Source organism: Pavona decussata, unplaced genomic scaffold (genome assembly GCF_977016875.1).
Source record: "Pavona decussata unplaced genomic scaffold, jaPavDecu1.1 SCAFFOLD_161, whole genome shotgun sequence".
NCBI classification, from domain to species: domain Eukaryota; kingdom Metazoa; phylum Cnidaria; class Anthozoa; order Scleractinia; family Agariciidae; genus Pavona; species Pavona decussata.
In genome coordinates this window covers 3,842,501-3,860,000 of record NW_028145572.1, presented here as the reverse complement: position 1 = coordinate 3,860,000, position 17,500 = coordinate 3,842,501, and the positions used below count along the sequence as shown (strand labels likewise).

The following is a 17,500-nucleotide window of genomic DNA, read 5'->3' as shown; positions in this document are numbered from 1 at the left end:
ATAACACAACAGGTGCAGATAGTAAGGGCGGTTTGACAATTTATCTGGAGTAATGGTTTAGGAAATTAAAGTTTACAAGATTAATTTTTACTCGCACCGATTACACTGATATCTGATTGGTTCGTGATTGGTCCAGATAATTTTTAATCTAGATTGCTTACTTTTATCCAGACTGTTCTAAATTAAATCTGTTTAGTCCAGATGAAGAAAGAGTGCCTTTTTTTTTCAATTTCTACAAAGATCCTGTTCTGTGAACAAAGAAAACAACGTGACCAATATGACCAATGTTTTTGGAATTTCTTGTTTTTCTTCTTGTTGTTGTGATTAAGTGTGATTGACAGACTTAAAAAAAACCTGACGTTTGGTTATCAATAGCTGATAACTTTAGGCAAATTGGACACCGAGTGCTGACATGTCTGACATTTCGAGCGTTAGCCCTTCGTCATTTGCTCGAATCTCTTTACGGTGGCCAATTTGCCTTAAGTTATCAACTCTGTTGATAAACCAAACTTTTGTTTCTACTCCCCACTGACGCAACACTTTAGAAACTAACTGCCTTATCCATTTGTAAAAAAAAAAAAAAAAAAAAAAACCCTAATCGTTTTCCTTGTTCACATTCGGACCAGGACAAACCCATGTGATCTCCAGATGAGTAGAGACCGGTCTGATGCATGTATATGCAATACTGATGATGAACGTGAATCTACTTTTATTCCCATAGGATGTAGGGAGTGAGGGTACGATCGTAGGTTATCATCACAGGCTTAATTGATTTCACTTGACATGTTGTTGTTTAATCTCCCCAGCAAGCAGAGGATTTACACTGGAAGGTTTCACGGACTCGTATGTGGATGACTTGGGTGAACAAGGGAAGTGCGTTACCTCCTCCATATAATCTGATTCCTAATCCTAAAGCTATTGTTCACTGGTTCACAAGAATCAGGAATAAATACAGAGGCTGTAGGCAGGTTAGTACAATGAAAACATAAAAGGCAACCACTTTCCGGTGAGTATCGACGTTTAGAAATTACCACCAACGAGAATGACATTCCCGCGTTTTCAGATCGTCAGTTTTTATTTTTTGTCTAGTTTGGTTTTCAAAAATCCAGTTTGAATGGTTACTTTAGTCTCAAAAAGTTTCTGGAGAGTAAACTTTCGAAGGAAAAAAAAGTCTGAAAATTTTTCCGTTTTAACTTTTTACCGTCTAAACTTTTTCGATTATATATTTAGGTAAGTGTCCCAATTTCTCTAATTTTACGCATTTTACAAGAAGCAAAGCGTATGAAAAGGCTCAACAGTGGTATCATTTGTTAGAATCACAAAATGTGCTAAATAATTGTCCGAAAGTTTTTTGTCGAAACATTTTCTTAGTTATAATATTTAACCGAATATTAAAGGAAAGCGATTTCAAGGAACAGAATCGTATTCCCAAACGATCTTAGCTGATGGTACGGTTGAACTTGTTTGCGAGTATCCCAATTTGTTCAACTTGTGAAGGGTAGAAAAAACTATCTATCGTCGTGTGTTCACGTTCGGTGTAAAACTTTCATTTGGTCATTTTACGTTGTTGTCTTGCAGAGGACGTCAAAGGAATGCACCAAAATTTATAACACACGAAATGTTTCGAAAGTTCTAGGTTAGGGCAAGTAGCGAGGTACTATAGGTGACATTTCACGATAGAAAACTGCAAATTTTTTTACAACCAAATAACATTATCAGCGAAGATCGAGGTTTTTCAAGATGTATTACATGTTTTATTTTGTTTAATTTATACCAAATATTCTACTGATCAGAAATGATCTCTCTGTTTGTCGTAGTGTTGAAACATACACATCACAAGAATTTTTTTGTGGCTTTAATTTTCAGAACCCAGCAACTCATTACGAGGTTAACATCGACTACAACGATAACATTGGAGAAATACCAAGAACAGAACACGTAAGTTGTTAAATTGATTTCCATTGAGTACCGACCCGAGACTTGATGTTTTGCATTTCCCTCCAAGCTACTACAATGCCGCCTACATCGGGCTACACACAGCAACATTAACAGAGTAAATAAAGTACCGCTCTGAAAATTTGAGCGCATGGTTTAGGGGCCGTTTACAACTGTGGCGATTGTTCAAAAATCCTGTGTAAACTGACTGACCTGATGCTAATCTTTATTGAGAATACAACAACAATTTATTATAAGAGAAGACTTATTACAATATTAGATACCCCCAATTAGCAAGGGCTATTCGAGGTGGGTAGCATCGATAGTTGTTTACACGCTCAAAAGGAACAAGAAGAAGTAGAAGTTGGTTTACAAAAGGGCCCTCTCAGAGACTAAATAGGTAACTTTAGATAAATATTAAGATGAAGTACGTTGGAAATAACACGGAATCAGTAGAAAACATAAAAAAAACCAAAATAACTATGGTGGTTAAGGTACTAAACTGATCTAAGCAAACGAACGAAACATTACCCGTGAATCTCAAGGAAATCTCAAGGCGATTTGAGGTTGCTTAAAAAGAGACTTTTCGCAATCAGTTAGAAGGGAGGTAAGCCTCACTTGATTGTTTAAAATACACTCCGTTTTCAGGACATTGAAATGGTAAAGGTTAAAAACAGCGGCACGTCTCAAAGAAGGGAGGTTCTAAAACAAATTGTAGAGCGTTATTTACACAAGATGAGGGAGGAGAGCAGACGCGAGGACTCTGAGAATCTGAAGGACATTAAGGCCACTCAAGAACTCCTCTGGCAGGAGCTAGCAACACGCCTCGAGGGATTTCCTAGATCACCTTTCACACTCACTCCTGTCGGAAGGCGCACGATTTTCCAGGTATACCGTAAAATTCAAGCGACAGTGGAAATCTGTCTTTTTAAGCGCAAATCAGACCGCAGGGAGGCGGCGTGGGCTAGTGGTTAGGACACCGGACTTGTAATACGGATGCTCCGGGTTCAAGTCCCGCTCTGACCACTTGGATTTGTTTCACGGTAGCCTTGTTTGCAAATCAAAGACCCCGCACTGTAAATAGCTAACTGGTTTGCCTCCAGCCAGATGGGATTTTTAACAAATATTATGTCCAGTTTACATATTTGGTTCAGTCTGTTGTCGTGTCCTCAATTAGAACAATAGTGCTAAATACTTTGACACTTAAGGACGGTGCCTACTATTGTTACTGCGCATACGTTCTGCGCATCGCGAGATACTCGGGTTTCCTATGGGTGGTGCCTACTAATACAGGGATATTTTTGCGCGGTTTAAAACTATACGGAGAGAGCAGAACTTACCAAATGTTTTTGGTATCTCAAAAGAAAATTGGGGGTAACCATGCATTTTTCAGAGATAATAAAGCCTCAATTTAGGAAAAAATCCCATACATTGCTTTATATTTTGGTGTTTTTTAGAGATATTATTGCTTAATTATCTCTGAAAAATGCGTGGTTACCCCCAATTTTCTTTTTGGATTCCAATAGGCCTTGCTGAGATCTACTTTTCCCGCATAGTCATAAACCGCACAAAAATACTTCGGTATTAGTAGGCACCGTCCTTAATAAAGTTATTATTATTATTTTTACTATTATTATTAAGAAAATCGAACTTGGCTTACTTTTGCATCTTTACAGAAACACGAAGATACACGACTGTAGGAGAAAGCTGGACGGGCTTTGTCAGAGTTACGTACACTTTCCTGTTTACAGCGAGACGTCAACTGATGTTAGACTGGGCTGGTCGGAACAGAACGCTTTCCATGGTGCATGCCATTTTCGGTTTTGTCTGCAACTATGGTTTCGAAAAAAAAAATGTCGCACAGTGTAACATTGGAAACGCTGAAAACAGTCGGTCGCGGTCGCTATCCTGAATGCGTTAAGCGTGCGTAAACGGACCAATCGGCAGCGTGAGACGAGAAATTGCTTTGGCAAATGATAAAGAAATTTTCCGATCATTTCGGTTGGAATGTCTGAGGATTTCTATCTTTTGTGAAAACGTTCCACTGGAATGAGCTTCAAGCCAAAAAAAAAAATAAATAAATAAAAAATATTTTTTTGACTAAAAGTGGTAAACGGCCCGGTTCAGTTTACCTGTGGCCTCGAGTATATGGAAGCTACTCCTGTATTCTCAGTTTGAGTTATAGCTAGAACTGAAAGTTATTGGTGCTTGCCAAAATTCTACTCATGTAATAAAAAATTGCTTTTTTTAACGAGGCCCTTGTTTGTTTTGTTTAAACAGACCGCTCTTATACGTTTTTTAGTAGTAGAGGCAGTAAAGAGTCAAGTGCAAATAGCAACTCAGAGAACTGAAGATGCTGTTCAATGCTATGAGTTTGCCCGGCAAGTTCTGTCGTTTGTATTGTTAAAAAAACTGTGTAGCATCGCCTCACATCGAAACTGACTGAACATAATTGATAAATGGACAGGACAGGACAGTAATGTAACTTTAGAATCCTCATTCAAGTCACCGTAACCGATAAAGGAACTTACAACTCCACACAATACAGTGTTCAGTGGCTCCCATTTATTCAAAACGTGTAACTAACTTACAGCTGGCAGTTACTGATGTTTTCCCTGTACAGACTACAGAGATTAATTATTTTTACATTTTAATCTCTCTGAGGCGCGTTGCATTTAGCCACAATGTTCAGTTTGTAATTTCGGCAAATTTCAGCGCCAAATGGAAGGCTTTATTTTTTTTTCCATCCAGATGAAGAGCCTGGTTTCCAAATACAAACTTGCAATTTCATTGGTAGATGGAAACGAAAAACGTTGCGTGGTGACCGGCGCAAGAAGTTATGAAACTGGAAAGGGAAACGAACAAACTGGTTTTAATTTGACTTAGCCAAAGTTTGAATTAACTTTATTCTCAAAACGCAGGCCCTCCATAAAAGTAAACAGACAAACAAACAAACAATAACACAGTTAAACCTCTCAACAATGGCCACCTTGAGACAAAATTTTCCGCTCGTCGGAGAGAGGTGTCCGCTATGGAGAGGTTGTGTGAACGAATAACAAGTGGGGACAAGAAAATATGACCTTTACAGAGAAGAGGCTGTTTCGGAGAGGTGGCCGTTATTAGAGGTTAGACTGTATCGAAAGATTTGTCAAAAGAACAGTAAGCCACTACAACCTTCTCAAATGACAAATTTTGTGCTAAAGGAACGGTTTCCTTTTTTTCTGGCCTACAATTTTCACCGAAGTTGTGGCAAAAAAAGAATATGTTGATACTCCGCTCTATACAGTAGATGTCCTATGCTATCGGCAAATTTGTAAAAGAGCCATAACAATGCAGTAAGCCACTACCTCTACAGACCCTCCGATTTTCATGTTTTGTTCCTTATACACACTAGCTCTATTGCTTTTTACCGCTAGGGACATTGATATGACCTGTGACGGATGAACCCAAACGAGAGCAGAACTACACACCTTTTTTTTCCCTTTGATTTAATATTAATAATATAATTTCATTATGCTCTTTTTTTTTTAGTAAGCCCCCTCCCTCAAAGGTTTTGGCTCGAGGGCAATTGGTCTTATTGGAATCGAGTGTGGTTCTGCTGGAGGTGGGGGAGGGGGAGATTCTTTGTTCTTTTCTTCTTTCTCCCTCACCCACCTTGTTAGAGAACCTTAAAAATCATCATTTTATAAAAATCATAATTATCTATAGTCCATCAATAAGCTGTTTAGCTTTAGGCCCAGCTTTGTTAGCGAAGAAATAAGCCGCCTTTTGAAGTCCAATGCCGTGAAGATAGCGAGCATACTCGGTGTACACTGCATGGACGAGAGCAGCTAATAGCAGGTGTCAAGGAAGTTCAGGTGATAAGAGTTTTAACTACTCCACAGGGAGTAAGAAACATTACGTAATGGTAAAAGGGTGAATACATATATAGTTCATTGTGCCAGGAATAAAGTTTAACTCTGACCCTAAAGAAGACTAGTTGTACTAGTTGAAATATTGGCCCAAATAAATAAAGCCCTTTGCCGTAGTGTCAGCCCTGCAATCAGTTTGATGTATTCAGATCAATAAAGGTTCTTCTTCTTCTTCTCCTTCTCCTTCTCCTTCTGCTTCTGCTTCTGCTTCTGCTTCTGCTTCTGCTTCTGCTTCTGCTTCTGCTTCTGCTTCTGCTTCTGCTTCTGCTTCTTCTTCTTCTTCTTCTTCTTCTTCTTCTTCTTCTTCTTCTTCTTCTTCTTCTTCTTCTTCTTCTTCTTCTTCTTCTTCTTCTTCTTCTTCTTCTCCTTCTTCTTCTATTATCCTTCGTCTTGACCTATAAGTCGCGACGTTTCGACTACTCCCTGGCGGCACTATTTGTATGGCAATGGTCGGCGGCGATTGGTGTGTTTCGATCGAAACACGCCAATCACAGGCGACCATGGCAAATGGTGTCGCATAACCAGTCGAGCTCATCGCCTGAGTAAGACTTGCAGTTAACAGATGAAACATCATGATTTATCAGCTCAAATGACTACATTGTGAGACACAATCATATGATATACTTCATTATTAACATTATTCATGATAGGTTTGTAAGGATACTGTTCTTTTCTTCCTGCGGTGAAAGAAAGCCATACTCTTGGCAAGCTTCTGCAAACAGTCCTGCTCGGTCAAAATAACGCATGCTGAAAACATTGAAAAGAAAATCCTTTAAAATCGGATCTACCTTTTCAGAAGCATGAAAGAGATTTTCAAGCGATGTGGATGCAATACATCCTCACTGAAGCCAAGATGTTTACATTTACAAACCTGTACAGCATATCCAGCGCGTTGTAAAACTTGCCAAGAGACAGTAACACCAACACAGCCTTGCTCTGCAATGACACGAGTCTTACTTAAGCTGCATTTTGCCCCACAAATGTGTACATTTAATGGTGCTGTTTGGGTTAGAAACTTACGGGTATTTGAACTAACAAAAGCAAAAGAAAAACAACAACAACAAAAAAAAAACAACAAAACAAAACAAAAAACAACTACAAAAAAAAAACAAACAAAGGTAGCTTTCTGGCATGAAAATTTCCCGGCTGCCTAAGATAGGTTGGAAGGGTGCCAGTCTGTTGTACTGAGAGGAGGAGGGGAGTCGTAAAGAGAGGAGACGTTAAAGGGCCAACAGGCCACAACACAGTTTGAAAAATGCAGGAGATACAATTCCAAGTGAGTGGTTTGTCTTTTAAAGAGCAGGATCGGTGTTAAGTGGATACACACAAGTCCTGTTATTTTACCCTAGCCTGTAGTGTAGGCGTTTGTGCATTAGGCCGCCATCTTGGATTTCCAAACGTCGGGAGAGTGAACGTCGGGAGCCAGTCAACCTGACGCCCACCCTCCCGGGCATATTTTCTACACTTCCCAGTCTCGTGATGCATGGCGGCAAGACATTCCGCAAAGAAAATACTGAGCGTTCGCTCACCCCCAAAATACGCCTGCATTGTAGGCATTGCATGACAGAAATAAGCAAGGCTTAAATTAAAACGGAAAATATATATGGAGGTACTGATACTGTGACCACGCTGTTATTTAATAGCTCAGTTCTGACCTGCTGACTGGTGTGTGTACAAGAAAGGTGTTCAATCCACCTCCTCATCACCTCAGCACAGTCTGGGTAGTTCAGAGTTGCCTGAAAAAAAAAATATAATCATAAAATTGTTATGGTATGCTTCTATGGAAAAAGCAGCACCATTTGTAGCCTCCTACACAAACGCTCTTTGGGCTTGGCGCGCATTTAGGAATGCGTGACAAGCCCAAAGAGCGTCGCCGTTTGAGGTTTGTGCGTAAAGGCAACAGAAAGTCATGTCTGCGTAAACACAGAAACGACACGACTGCGGAATCGGCTATTTCACAAAAAAGGTTTAATAACCTAAACCATTTAGGGTGGTGCAAATCACTACAGTATACATGATGGAATCATTCTGCACACTCCCTCTGGTCGCGACAGCTTGCTTTGATCCTATTATTTAACGGCTCAAAAATGAATCACTGACCATATTATAGTATTACCTTGGCAAGCCAGGCTGCCCGATCCCATTCACCGTAAGTCTGCAGATAACGACAGGCATCCAACCCCTTGTCAATCAAACACAGCAACTGCACTCCCTCTATAAACAAAGACATTATGATGATGTAGTCTAGCTATCTGTGGGCACTGTTGGCGTCGCATATACGAAGCTAGTTTCACGAAGGACCGCCACAATGAGATTGAACTGAAATTTTGGAATTTGGTTTAAGTTGTGTTCATAAATTGCGATGATCTCTCATTTAATCATTCTTTCTTCCGCAGTTCAAACATATGAATTTCATATAATTCACTTCCATGATCTATTTCTGGCCACAAGTCTGTCATCGTATTGTTTTCTGGCTGTTCTGCCCAAATACCACTCATCAAACTCTAGTTTTGGTGACAGAGGAATTATACCAAACTAACCTGTTAATTTGCCGCTGGCAATAAGGTTTGTTGCCACAAGTTTTATTGTGCTTTGTGAAGCTCCCGAGGAGCGGATTGTTGCTACCAGACAAGCTCTGCAGAAAAAACAACAACAACAACTTCAATAAAAACTCATGTGATGAAACTACCGTAAAAAAAAAATCAATTTAGACAATTGCAGAAGATGCCTACAGGATCAAGTACGGTGAGAGTGCAAAACATCGAGTTCGTTTACATTTTCATGGAGATCAACTGCCTAACAGGAATTCCACTTACGTCTGAAAGGCACCTAACGCTCAACTAGTTTAGGTGCAGCTTATTAGACAGATTATGGCTTCATGTTAGACAGAATTACTTGTGTTTAGGCGTGGATTTGAGCTGGGGCGAAACACAGTGTGATGTTTATCATAAGGAACATGCATCTGAGCATAAAATCCTGAGCGTATAAAACTCCCGTAATTTACAAATTGTATTTTTTTGTTTTTGTATTAAAAAAAATACCTGAGAGAATCCACATAATAGTTATCATTAACGGCATCGGTCTCCAAAAATAGCTGAACTGCTCTGTCAGCCTGCAAGAAAAACATCACATAAGGAAGATCGACTACCCTCTCTAAAAGTCCTTTCCAAACAAATTTGTTGCTTCTTTTAAGGACGGTGCCTACTAATATCGAAGTATTTTTGTGCGGTTTATGACTATGCGGGAAAAGCAGATCTTAGCAAGGCCTATTGGAATCTAAAAAGAAAATTGGGGGTAACCATGCATTTTTCAGAGATAACTAAGCAATGATATCTCTAAAAAGTGCCAAAATATAAAGCAATGTATGGGATTTTTTCCTAACTTGAAGCTTAATTATCTCGGAAAAATGCATGGTTACCCCCAATTTTCTTTTGAGATACCAAAAGCATTTGCTAAGTTCTGATTTCTCTGTATATTTTTAAACCGCGCAAAAATATTCCTGTATTAGTTGGCACCACCCATAGGAAACCCGAGTATCTTGAGATGCGCAGAACGTATGCGCAGTAACAATAGTAGGCACCGTCCTTAAAGGTTAACTTGCGACAAACTTAAAGGAAGACATGAGTCCCATTAGTAGCAAAAGCTGATGTCACACTGGAACTGGCCCTTAGATCCACATTCAGCAGCGTGAAGGGACTAGGAACATTGATACTTCCCCCTGAAATGCTGGCTTGTTGGTGCGTATAATTGCAGATAAACATAATGAGCTACAAAAAAGCTATAAATAGCTTCTTTTTTTTAATTAACTTATTATATGGTTCATTACTTTTATAAACACACTGTACGTAGTTTTTTATGGTATACTGTAAATAGTTTTTCTTACTTTTTATAGTGTCTGCATCGTAATTAGTGTATTTAGTGCTCAGGGCTCCTATTGATAGCAGGGTACTTTTAATTAAGCTCCTGAAGGGACTACTCCCTGAACTTTATAATTACACGGAATGCCCGCAGGGCATGACGTGTCTAGGTTTCGGTCGGGTATCTTTTTCTTCATCGGTGTCATAAATGTGCACATTAACTTATGCATTAAACTCTGTCCTCCCCTAGTAAGGATATATTGTTCTGATTGTCTTCAACAAAAGCGGCCCAATCAAAATCTATTTTTCAGGCACATATCACGAGAGAGGGGACCCACTCATCACTTCTGTGTGACGTCAAATCATCATTTGATTTATTCATTAAAACTAGATTAAATTCTTCTCTCTCCCAGAAGGGATCTATTGTTTTGATTGTCTTGAACAAAAGCGGCCCAATCAAACTCCATTATCTGGGCGTATATCACGAGGGAGGGGACCCACTCGTCTCTACTTGTGTGACGTCAAAGCAAATCATCATTTGGAAAAGTTGTTTTCGTTCAATGGCGGCCACATGTCTGAATTTTAAGACTTCGGATCTGCCGTTTTCAGAGAGAAAACCAACCTTTTTCAAGCAGTAAATCGAAATAATAACCTCTAGGTAGTACTCGACAGTTGAAACGGCGGAAATTGGGAGAGTTCACAGCAAAGAAAATCCGCTTTAAAAAACAGATCGAATGATCAACGCCAAGGATTAGAGCTAGAGGAGGCCAGACCAGTTCAGCGGGGTCATGACGTTATTGCATAGTTATTTCTGGTATGATTCCTAGTAACACAACGATAAGTATCACGCAATATATCTGAATAAAACCATTCAGACAATTATTTCAATGGCCAAGGGAGGATATTTTTTAAATATCTGCGAAACATACAATGAGGAATAATTGGGGCTACATTAAGCATTCCGTGTAATGCCATTAGAGGGGCATCTTGTTAAATAAAGGTTTCTGTCTGTCAATCAAGGACAAAAGGGTTGGGACAAATTCGAATTCAAGATGTATTCGTACCCACGCGACAGAAACACGGTAGGCGAGAACAGTGTTGAGTCCGTGTAAGAAAAAATGCCTCGTGCGACTTCAACGCTGTATGGGGGGAGGGTGAGGGGGAGTAAAATGCATTGGAAACAGATAACACGGCTTCTTTAGTTAGGTTAAACTAAATAAGCGGTTATTAGTATAATTTGTAAGATTTGTCCCAAGACCTTTTGTCCTTGATTGTAGGGTTCTTCGTTGCACCACAGGCATGGATTAGTAGATGAAGGCTATGATGTTAATACCTGTCCCAGAAGCACCAAAGTTTCAGCGCATTTCCTTGTGTGATCATACGTTGATCTTTTGCTGTCGTGAAGAGCAAGGCGGTCAAGCTGACTTCTCTAAATAAAGGAAGTGTACATAACATTGCCGGATTAATACTGTTGGACTAACATGGGACAATGTTTTCTAGATTCACACGTTGAAGTTGAAGTAACATGGGACATTATGGGTCAATGTCGCCTTAACAAAGGTTGGAATAGAAAAGTGGAGTACCTCCAAAGGTCATACACTTGTTCCGGTAACTTTCCGTTTGATTCGCACGTTCTTTCACAATACAACCAGTTGAACAAAAAATTTTGGCTTAATGGAAATTGCCCAAGGTTTTAGTTTTAATAAGAACTGCTCTAGTTCCATTTTGACTGCATTTTGTGGATATTTTGCAATGAGGGACGGATTGAGAGGAACCGATTCCTCCTGTAAGAGGAAGGTGCAAGATAAGATTACTCATTCAAATCGCCCATACCTGAAATGCATCTGTGTCGCTGATGATGTCATATCGGGTGTCGAGAGAGACTGGGTAGCAACAGCAGCTTTCATTCTCACTCGCATCAGTCTCCTCTCGGCCACAGAAGTCAAGATCATCATCAATGGATAGTAGGTCCAGGCTCCTGGCGCTGAAACTTCGTTTGATTTTGGACGTGGAGTCAGATGGGTTAAAGAAGTCAACTGAGTGTGCCCTGGAACGGCCGTACGAGGAGGCTTGGTGCTCAGTCTAGAAAAGATAAGTTACTGCATTGTATGTTTTCCCTTGCAACCAAAGAGCGCAAATAATCAAAGCTGGATCAAATGCTGAAATTTCATTTTGTGAAAAAAATGAATGAGAACAAATAGCACCAAAGGAAAATACTTCTCATAGCTCTCAATTCAATGGTCTCCATACACAGACTCGAAAGTTAGAGCCATCTAATACAGCATAGTCAACAGCACCACAGGAAAATACTGCTTAGTCACCTTAATTTGAATGGCCGCACTTTTGGGATTTCACCAGTAGACAAAAACGTTTAAACCACATTCACTAGTTATGAGGTTTGACAAAGAAACATTTAGTACAATGTACTGTTCAACAAAGCAAGGGATAAACAACTGTTGGTAGAAGGTTAAGCATGGGGCCGGCTAATCACAACATCCTGTAAAACACAAATGATAACGGAAGTCGGAAAATCCTCAACTCAACCAATGTTATCTCAGAATTAGCACAACGCTAGTTTTGCCGAATGCCAGATGAGAACATATCACGAGGGACAACATTAGTGTGACACATGGGGGACAAAGCTGTAAGGAAGCCTGTACCTTGACCAAGTCAAAGAAAGCAAAAGCTTGTTAAGATTTGGAAGGTTAACTCCTTGCAAATTGACATACTGAGCAAAGTAAGTAACCTTATGCTTTGAACACTGAAGTCTGGCTTTTTCGCGCCTCAAGTAGTGAAGAGCAACTTCCCAAAACACTGTTTCTGCTTCATCTCCAAATAAACTGAAACATAAAAATAGAGCTTTCATAAGTTATTGAGGTGATTTAAAGTGACAATTCAAGTGATGTACTTACATGTGTCCTTTGGCATAAAAGCTTTCAAATATTCCAACTTACTGTGCTGTGACAAAACACTTCTCTGCAGTTCCCTGGGTAGCATTCATAAGCTGATCTGTAGTGCTCCTGGAAAAAAAAATAAACAGATTACCTGCCATCTTGAAACTTCTGACATTGAAAGGTAACGAATGTTTGGTTTATCAATAGCCAGAGAGTTGATAACTTAAGGGAAATTGGCCACTGTAAAGAGATTCGAGGGGTGACGAAGGGCTAACGCTCTAAACGTCGGCACTTAAATCTCTTTACGGTGGCTAATTTACCTTAAGTTATCAACTCTGATGATAACTAAACGTTCCTACTCCCCACCGACGTACCAGACTGCAGTCTTTGACAAAAGCATTTGTCAGACTGCAGTCTGGTAGCTGAAAGCTCTTACGAAACTTTTTCACCAGAGAATGTTTTTTTAGCTTTTAATAGATTTGTTCTGGTGGTCAGTTCTAAAATGCCATGTTGTTTTAACAAGTCTGTGAAGAAAACAAAATACCAACTGGCCCTATTGATTATAGAACATGCTTTAGAATGGTGGCAGACCCCACACAATTTGTGTTATTCAAACCACATTTTTGCTTGTTAAGTTTAATTTAGGTGAAATATTTCCACTCACGGTGGGATCATCTTGAGTTGATCTTGAATTGCTTCTAGAAGAGATTCTTGGTTCTTTACTTCCCTAAAGATGTAAAGTGTTATTGGTGCTGAGTATGGGTTTGATAAGCTCATAATATTGCAATTAGGCCTGGGAAGAAATCTCCCCTGTCTCCAAATCATTAAGGGTAAACCAAGGTAGCAAGGCTGCATAATATCATGATTGCTATCTAAAAAACAAAATCACTTTATGTCTACCTGCATCTCTATCAAATTAAAAACTGTATCTTGAAGAGGATGTGAAACTTAACAGAGAGGAAGGGGCTTTTGTGGAGGAGGGGGGGGGGGGGGGGTGTAGGGGGTCCCGGTCTGATCCTCTGCTTCCTGATTTCAGACCTGAAATTTGCATATCTGAAGCGGTAAAATGTATGCACTTAACAGTGTGGAATGGTATAAGTATTTTGGGCACAGCTCTTCTCTCTTTATTTCACATGAAAATCAAAAGATATCCATACATTTCCAAGCTTCGGTGGTTCCCCTTAAAAACCACACCCAGTCTCAGGTAAGAAGATCAAACACAATGGTGTGGCCATGTTGTTAGAGGCCTGGAGTCATAATCTTGTGGTCCTAGGTTTGAGTGTCCTCTCTGATCATGACATAGACTCGTTTTCCTGGAGGGTGAGTGGCAGTGGGGAATTTATAAAACAGCATATTTGAAGTAGAAATCTTACAAGTCTGAAAGATCTGTAAGTGAGTAGTGTTCCCTGCCCAGGGAGTGCTGAAGAACGGACTTGAGAATGAGACTGATCTTAGGCTCCATGATATGAGGACACCACAGTGGACCTGCAAATCAACAGCAGCAATACATTTAATCAGGATTCAGATGAGTTACAATAAAAAAACAAACAAAACTACAACAACGTGAAGACAGGGGATTGGTAATTATGCTTGAATGGGAAACTAGTCTGCTTCTAGTGCATTAGCAAAAATGTTTGCACTAGTCTAAAGCCAAATGCTGTCCAAATTGTGGGATCATTGTTTATCAACAACAACAAGACATTAATGTAGTCAAAGTTTAAAATAACACTGCGAGACAGCAGAGAAATTAACGTTTACACATGTGGTTTGAGGGGCTCGGCTGACAGGATACATAAGGAGAAGGCAAGCATACCATCAAGGTCCATCTGAGCCATAGCTGAAGATGTGGTCTTTAGGTCCATTGTCATGACAAGGATAGCTCCATTTGAATGTGTCACAATTGGTAAATCTGATGCCAACCAATCCATGTCAACAAGTGGGGGAGAATCTTTTGGGAGTTTGTAACTGCTGTAATTCTCAAACTGCAGGGAAAAGAAAGACACAAGCATTTTGCAATTAATTGAAGATTACAGACACAACACAGAATAATGTTATGTGGTGTTACAGAGAAAGAGGCCTTTGAAGTTATGCATTAACCTATTATGAACAGTTTCAAATAAAGCCTGAAAACTGAAAACAAAATTTTAGCTTTGAACAATGGAATTCAAAGCCATGAACTGTATAATATGTGCGCTGAAAATCACAAAGTTCAAGGGTTGTATATCCCATTGAGGCCTGAATTTTAAGGGTTTTACTTCCAACTGCTGTTACAAAATAATATTTGCTGCAAAACTGCAAAGATCTCTTGAATGCCTTAAATTTTTTAATCTACAGTTGACTCCGGATAACTCGAACCCTCACTAACTCGAACCAATTTTCCTTTCCCTTCAGGTCATTTTCTATATACTTTTACCCTCGATAACTCAAACTCCCGATAACTCAAACCTTTTTCAATTTCCCTTGAAGGTTTGAGCTATCGGGAGTCGACTGTTTTACCATGTGTTACATAGTAACAATAAATTTGGCTGCTCCACAAAATGAATAACAATGCTTGTCCTGATCAAACATGTAATACATTTAATTTATGGTTTAATTACATCCATTTTGAAATCACTGGTGATCCTTGGAATCTGATTGGTCCAAAATGGTGCAATTTATTCCCAAATTGCACCATTTTTTGCTCTAAATCGCATCCTTTCTTTAGCCCGTCAAAATGGAAAAGAAGTAACACAAATAGAATATTAATATTGACAATGATACTCTGTGATTTCATAGTGGATGTAATTAAGTGGTAATTGAACTTCGTGTCGTGCAATTTTGGTCTGAAATCATACTTGTGATTTCAAATCAAACTCGCGCTGCGCGCTCGTTTGATTTTGAAATCACGCGTATGATTTCAGACCAAATTGCACTCCACTCAGTTCAATTACCAATATTAACCAATTGGGTTTGCATGTAGGCAACATACAAATCAGTTAATGAATAAATGACAAAATACCTTCTGCAGATCCCAAATATCGATTCCGTCAGCATAAAGTACACCTAGTTTGTTATTCCCTCTGCCGGGACCAAACTTGATTTTCTTGATGTGACCTCTGTGGGTAGCTAAACCTCTGATAGTTAACATCCAGTAGAAAAAGATTCAATGATTATTGTTCACTTGGATGATTCATACATTATATACTAAATTGGTTAAAGTGGACATAAAAAGTTGTCTTAAAAATGATTTGTGGAATTTTACAGAACTTTTCCCAGATTTTTCACAGATAAGCTGCACCCCCAATTTTGAGCAAAAGTTTTGGGCTTAGGGTTGGGTCACACTAGAACAAATATTTTAAATATTTTCTTATTTTTGACATGACAATTTTTGGAAAAAAAAAAAAAAAATTTTTGATATTGGTCGCAGCAAAAGAGGTTTTCAGTTCCAAAACTCTACTGATTGACATAAACTTCAATCATCTTAGGAGCATTCTTTTGTACATCTTGACCCAAGGACAAACCAAAACATTATCTTCGCCATTGTATGATTTTGACCTATGACTGAAGAGCATTTGTCGTTTAGCTTGATTTGTAATGCACGCCCATGAATAACTTAATGTAAGTCAGACGTAATTCATAACATTCTAATCCGCATATAAATTTAAATCACAGCCCAATGGTTAGAATAACAAAATTGTTTGGTTTGCCAAGTTTTAATTGCCTCTAAAGCAGCCCTTTGGTTGTTTTTAGATTGGTGAAATTTTGGCAATCCACAACAAATTGGAAAGTTTTGGAAACCTTGAGTAGCATCTATAATTTTACTCAGTGTGTCGACGCAGTTATTACTTGAAAAAAAAATTGATTCACTCTAGTATGACCCAGCCCTTACCTGCCAGTTTCTATGGTACATTGTGCAATTGTTATTCTAAACGCAGATTCTTCTTCTACAAAGTTCTCATAGAAACTATCACTGTGTGATTAATAGTGTCTGTACATGTAGCTGCAATACCTGGTCACTCTTGCCTTTAATTCCCAGATGCTCAAGTTGCCATTCTCATCAGATAACACCAACAAGTCACCTTTCCAAGCTACGTATGTCACAAGTCCAAGGGCACTCTGAGGAGAGGGGACAGGAGAATGTTTTGTAACTGGATCTGGCCCATTTAAATACTGTGGACTTTCATATAGAAAAGTGTTTACCTAGGAGCGATGGGTGCTTAAAAGAGGTCTAAAATAATCATAGTGTTTTGACTGATAAGGAGAAATTCAGTGATATTGCAAACATGAGATGTTTATTAGGGCGATAGAGCAGCTCTCATAAGGTCTTACGTGATTGGCTTGCAACCCTTCTAGAAAACAACAGAACAAACAACAGAGCAATGACACATTTCAACCAATTACAAGCTTATGAGAGCTGCTACAGTACTGGTTTTCTTTGTAGAGAATACAACTGTGAGCAAAGACTAAACCCACTCCCTACTAAAACAACAAAAAGAGAATCAAAGGCAATGGAAATAATTATTGCAAGGTGATGTGTTTTCATGCTCACGTCTGCCAGGCTTGTCATTTTAGTGCTGTCAAACTGATGTTTAAGATACACATGCCTTTCTTCATCCCACGATCAACTTGTATAGTATTAAGATAGTCACTTGACAAGGTGCGACTGGAACAGAAACACAAATTCATGGTTTGAGTGCAAGAGCAACAAAACTTACATCACACTGAACTTTGGAGCCATCTTTGACCACTGTTCCTTCCACAAGAAAATGATAAAGCAGTCGATCTTGATCCACACACACAAAGTGTTCTCTTATCCAGGAGGGCTGAAAATATACAATAAAAGGAATGCTTGATTGTCTTCAACAGACAAAACTCTGCAGGGGTCTAGTAATACAGTAGCTGGATAAGCATCCAATCTTGGGGG

The 17,500-nt window shown here is 39.2% G+C and overlaps 2 protein-coding genes across 2 annotated transcripts in view; one reads left to right on the top strand and one right to left on the bottom strand.

Annotated features, from left to right (window-relative positions):
- LOC146464883 (short transient receptor potential channel 5-like) overlaps positions 1-4,874 on the top strand; it is a 9,580-nt gene extending 4,706 nt beyond the window's left edge. Inside the window, exons 6-9 of the mRNA XM_085129583.1 lie at positions 807-968; positions 1,867-1,938; positions 2,584-2,823; positions 3,612-4,874. Coding sequence (XP_084985709.1) covers positions 807-968; positions 1,867-1,938; positions 2,584-2,823; positions 3,612-3,635 — 498 coding nt within the window. The 3' untranslated portion in view covers positions 3,636-4,874. The remainder of the gene's footprint in view (positions 1-806; positions 969-1,866; positions 1,939-2,583; positions 2,824-3,611) is intronic.
- The window catches only part of LOC146464881 (WD repeat-containing protein 11-like), a 29,080-nt gene continuing 16,060 nt past the window's right edge, over positions 4,481-17,500 (bottom strand). The window contains exons 12-28 of the mRNA XM_085129546.1: positions 17,292-17,399; positions 16,586-16,692; positions 15,596-15,710; positions 14,411-14,579; positions 13,971-14,082; positions 13,262-13,324; positions 12,658-12,723; positions 12,450-12,543; positions 11,537-11,785; positions 11,037-11,132; positions 8,888-8,958; positions 8,387-8,481; positions 7,963-8,060; positions 7,502-7,582; positions 6,718-6,782; positions 6,511-6,593; positions 4,481-5,765 (exon numbers count right to left, since the gene is read on the bottom strand). Of these exons, the coding sequence (XP_084985672.1) occupies positions 5,638-5,765; positions 6,511-6,593; positions 6,718-6,782; positions 7,502-7,582; positions 7,963-8,060; positions 8,387-8,481; positions 8,888-8,958; positions 11,037-11,132; positions 11,537-11,785; positions 12,450-12,543; positions 12,658-12,723; positions 13,262-13,324; positions 13,971-14,082; positions 14,411-14,579; positions 15,596-15,710; positions 16,586-16,692; positions 17,292-17,399 (1,800 nt within the window). The 3' untranslated portion in view covers positions 4,481-5,637. The remainder of the gene's footprint in view (positions 5,766-6,510; positions 6,594-6,717; positions 6,783-7,501; positions 7,583-7,962; positions 8,061-8,386; positions 8,482-8,887; positions 8,959-11,036; positions 11,133-11,536; positions 11,786-12,449; positions 12,544-12,657; positions 12,724-13,261; positions 13,325-13,970; positions 14,083-14,410; positions 14,580-15,595; positions 15,711-16,585; positions 16,693-17,291; positions 17,400-17,500) is intronic.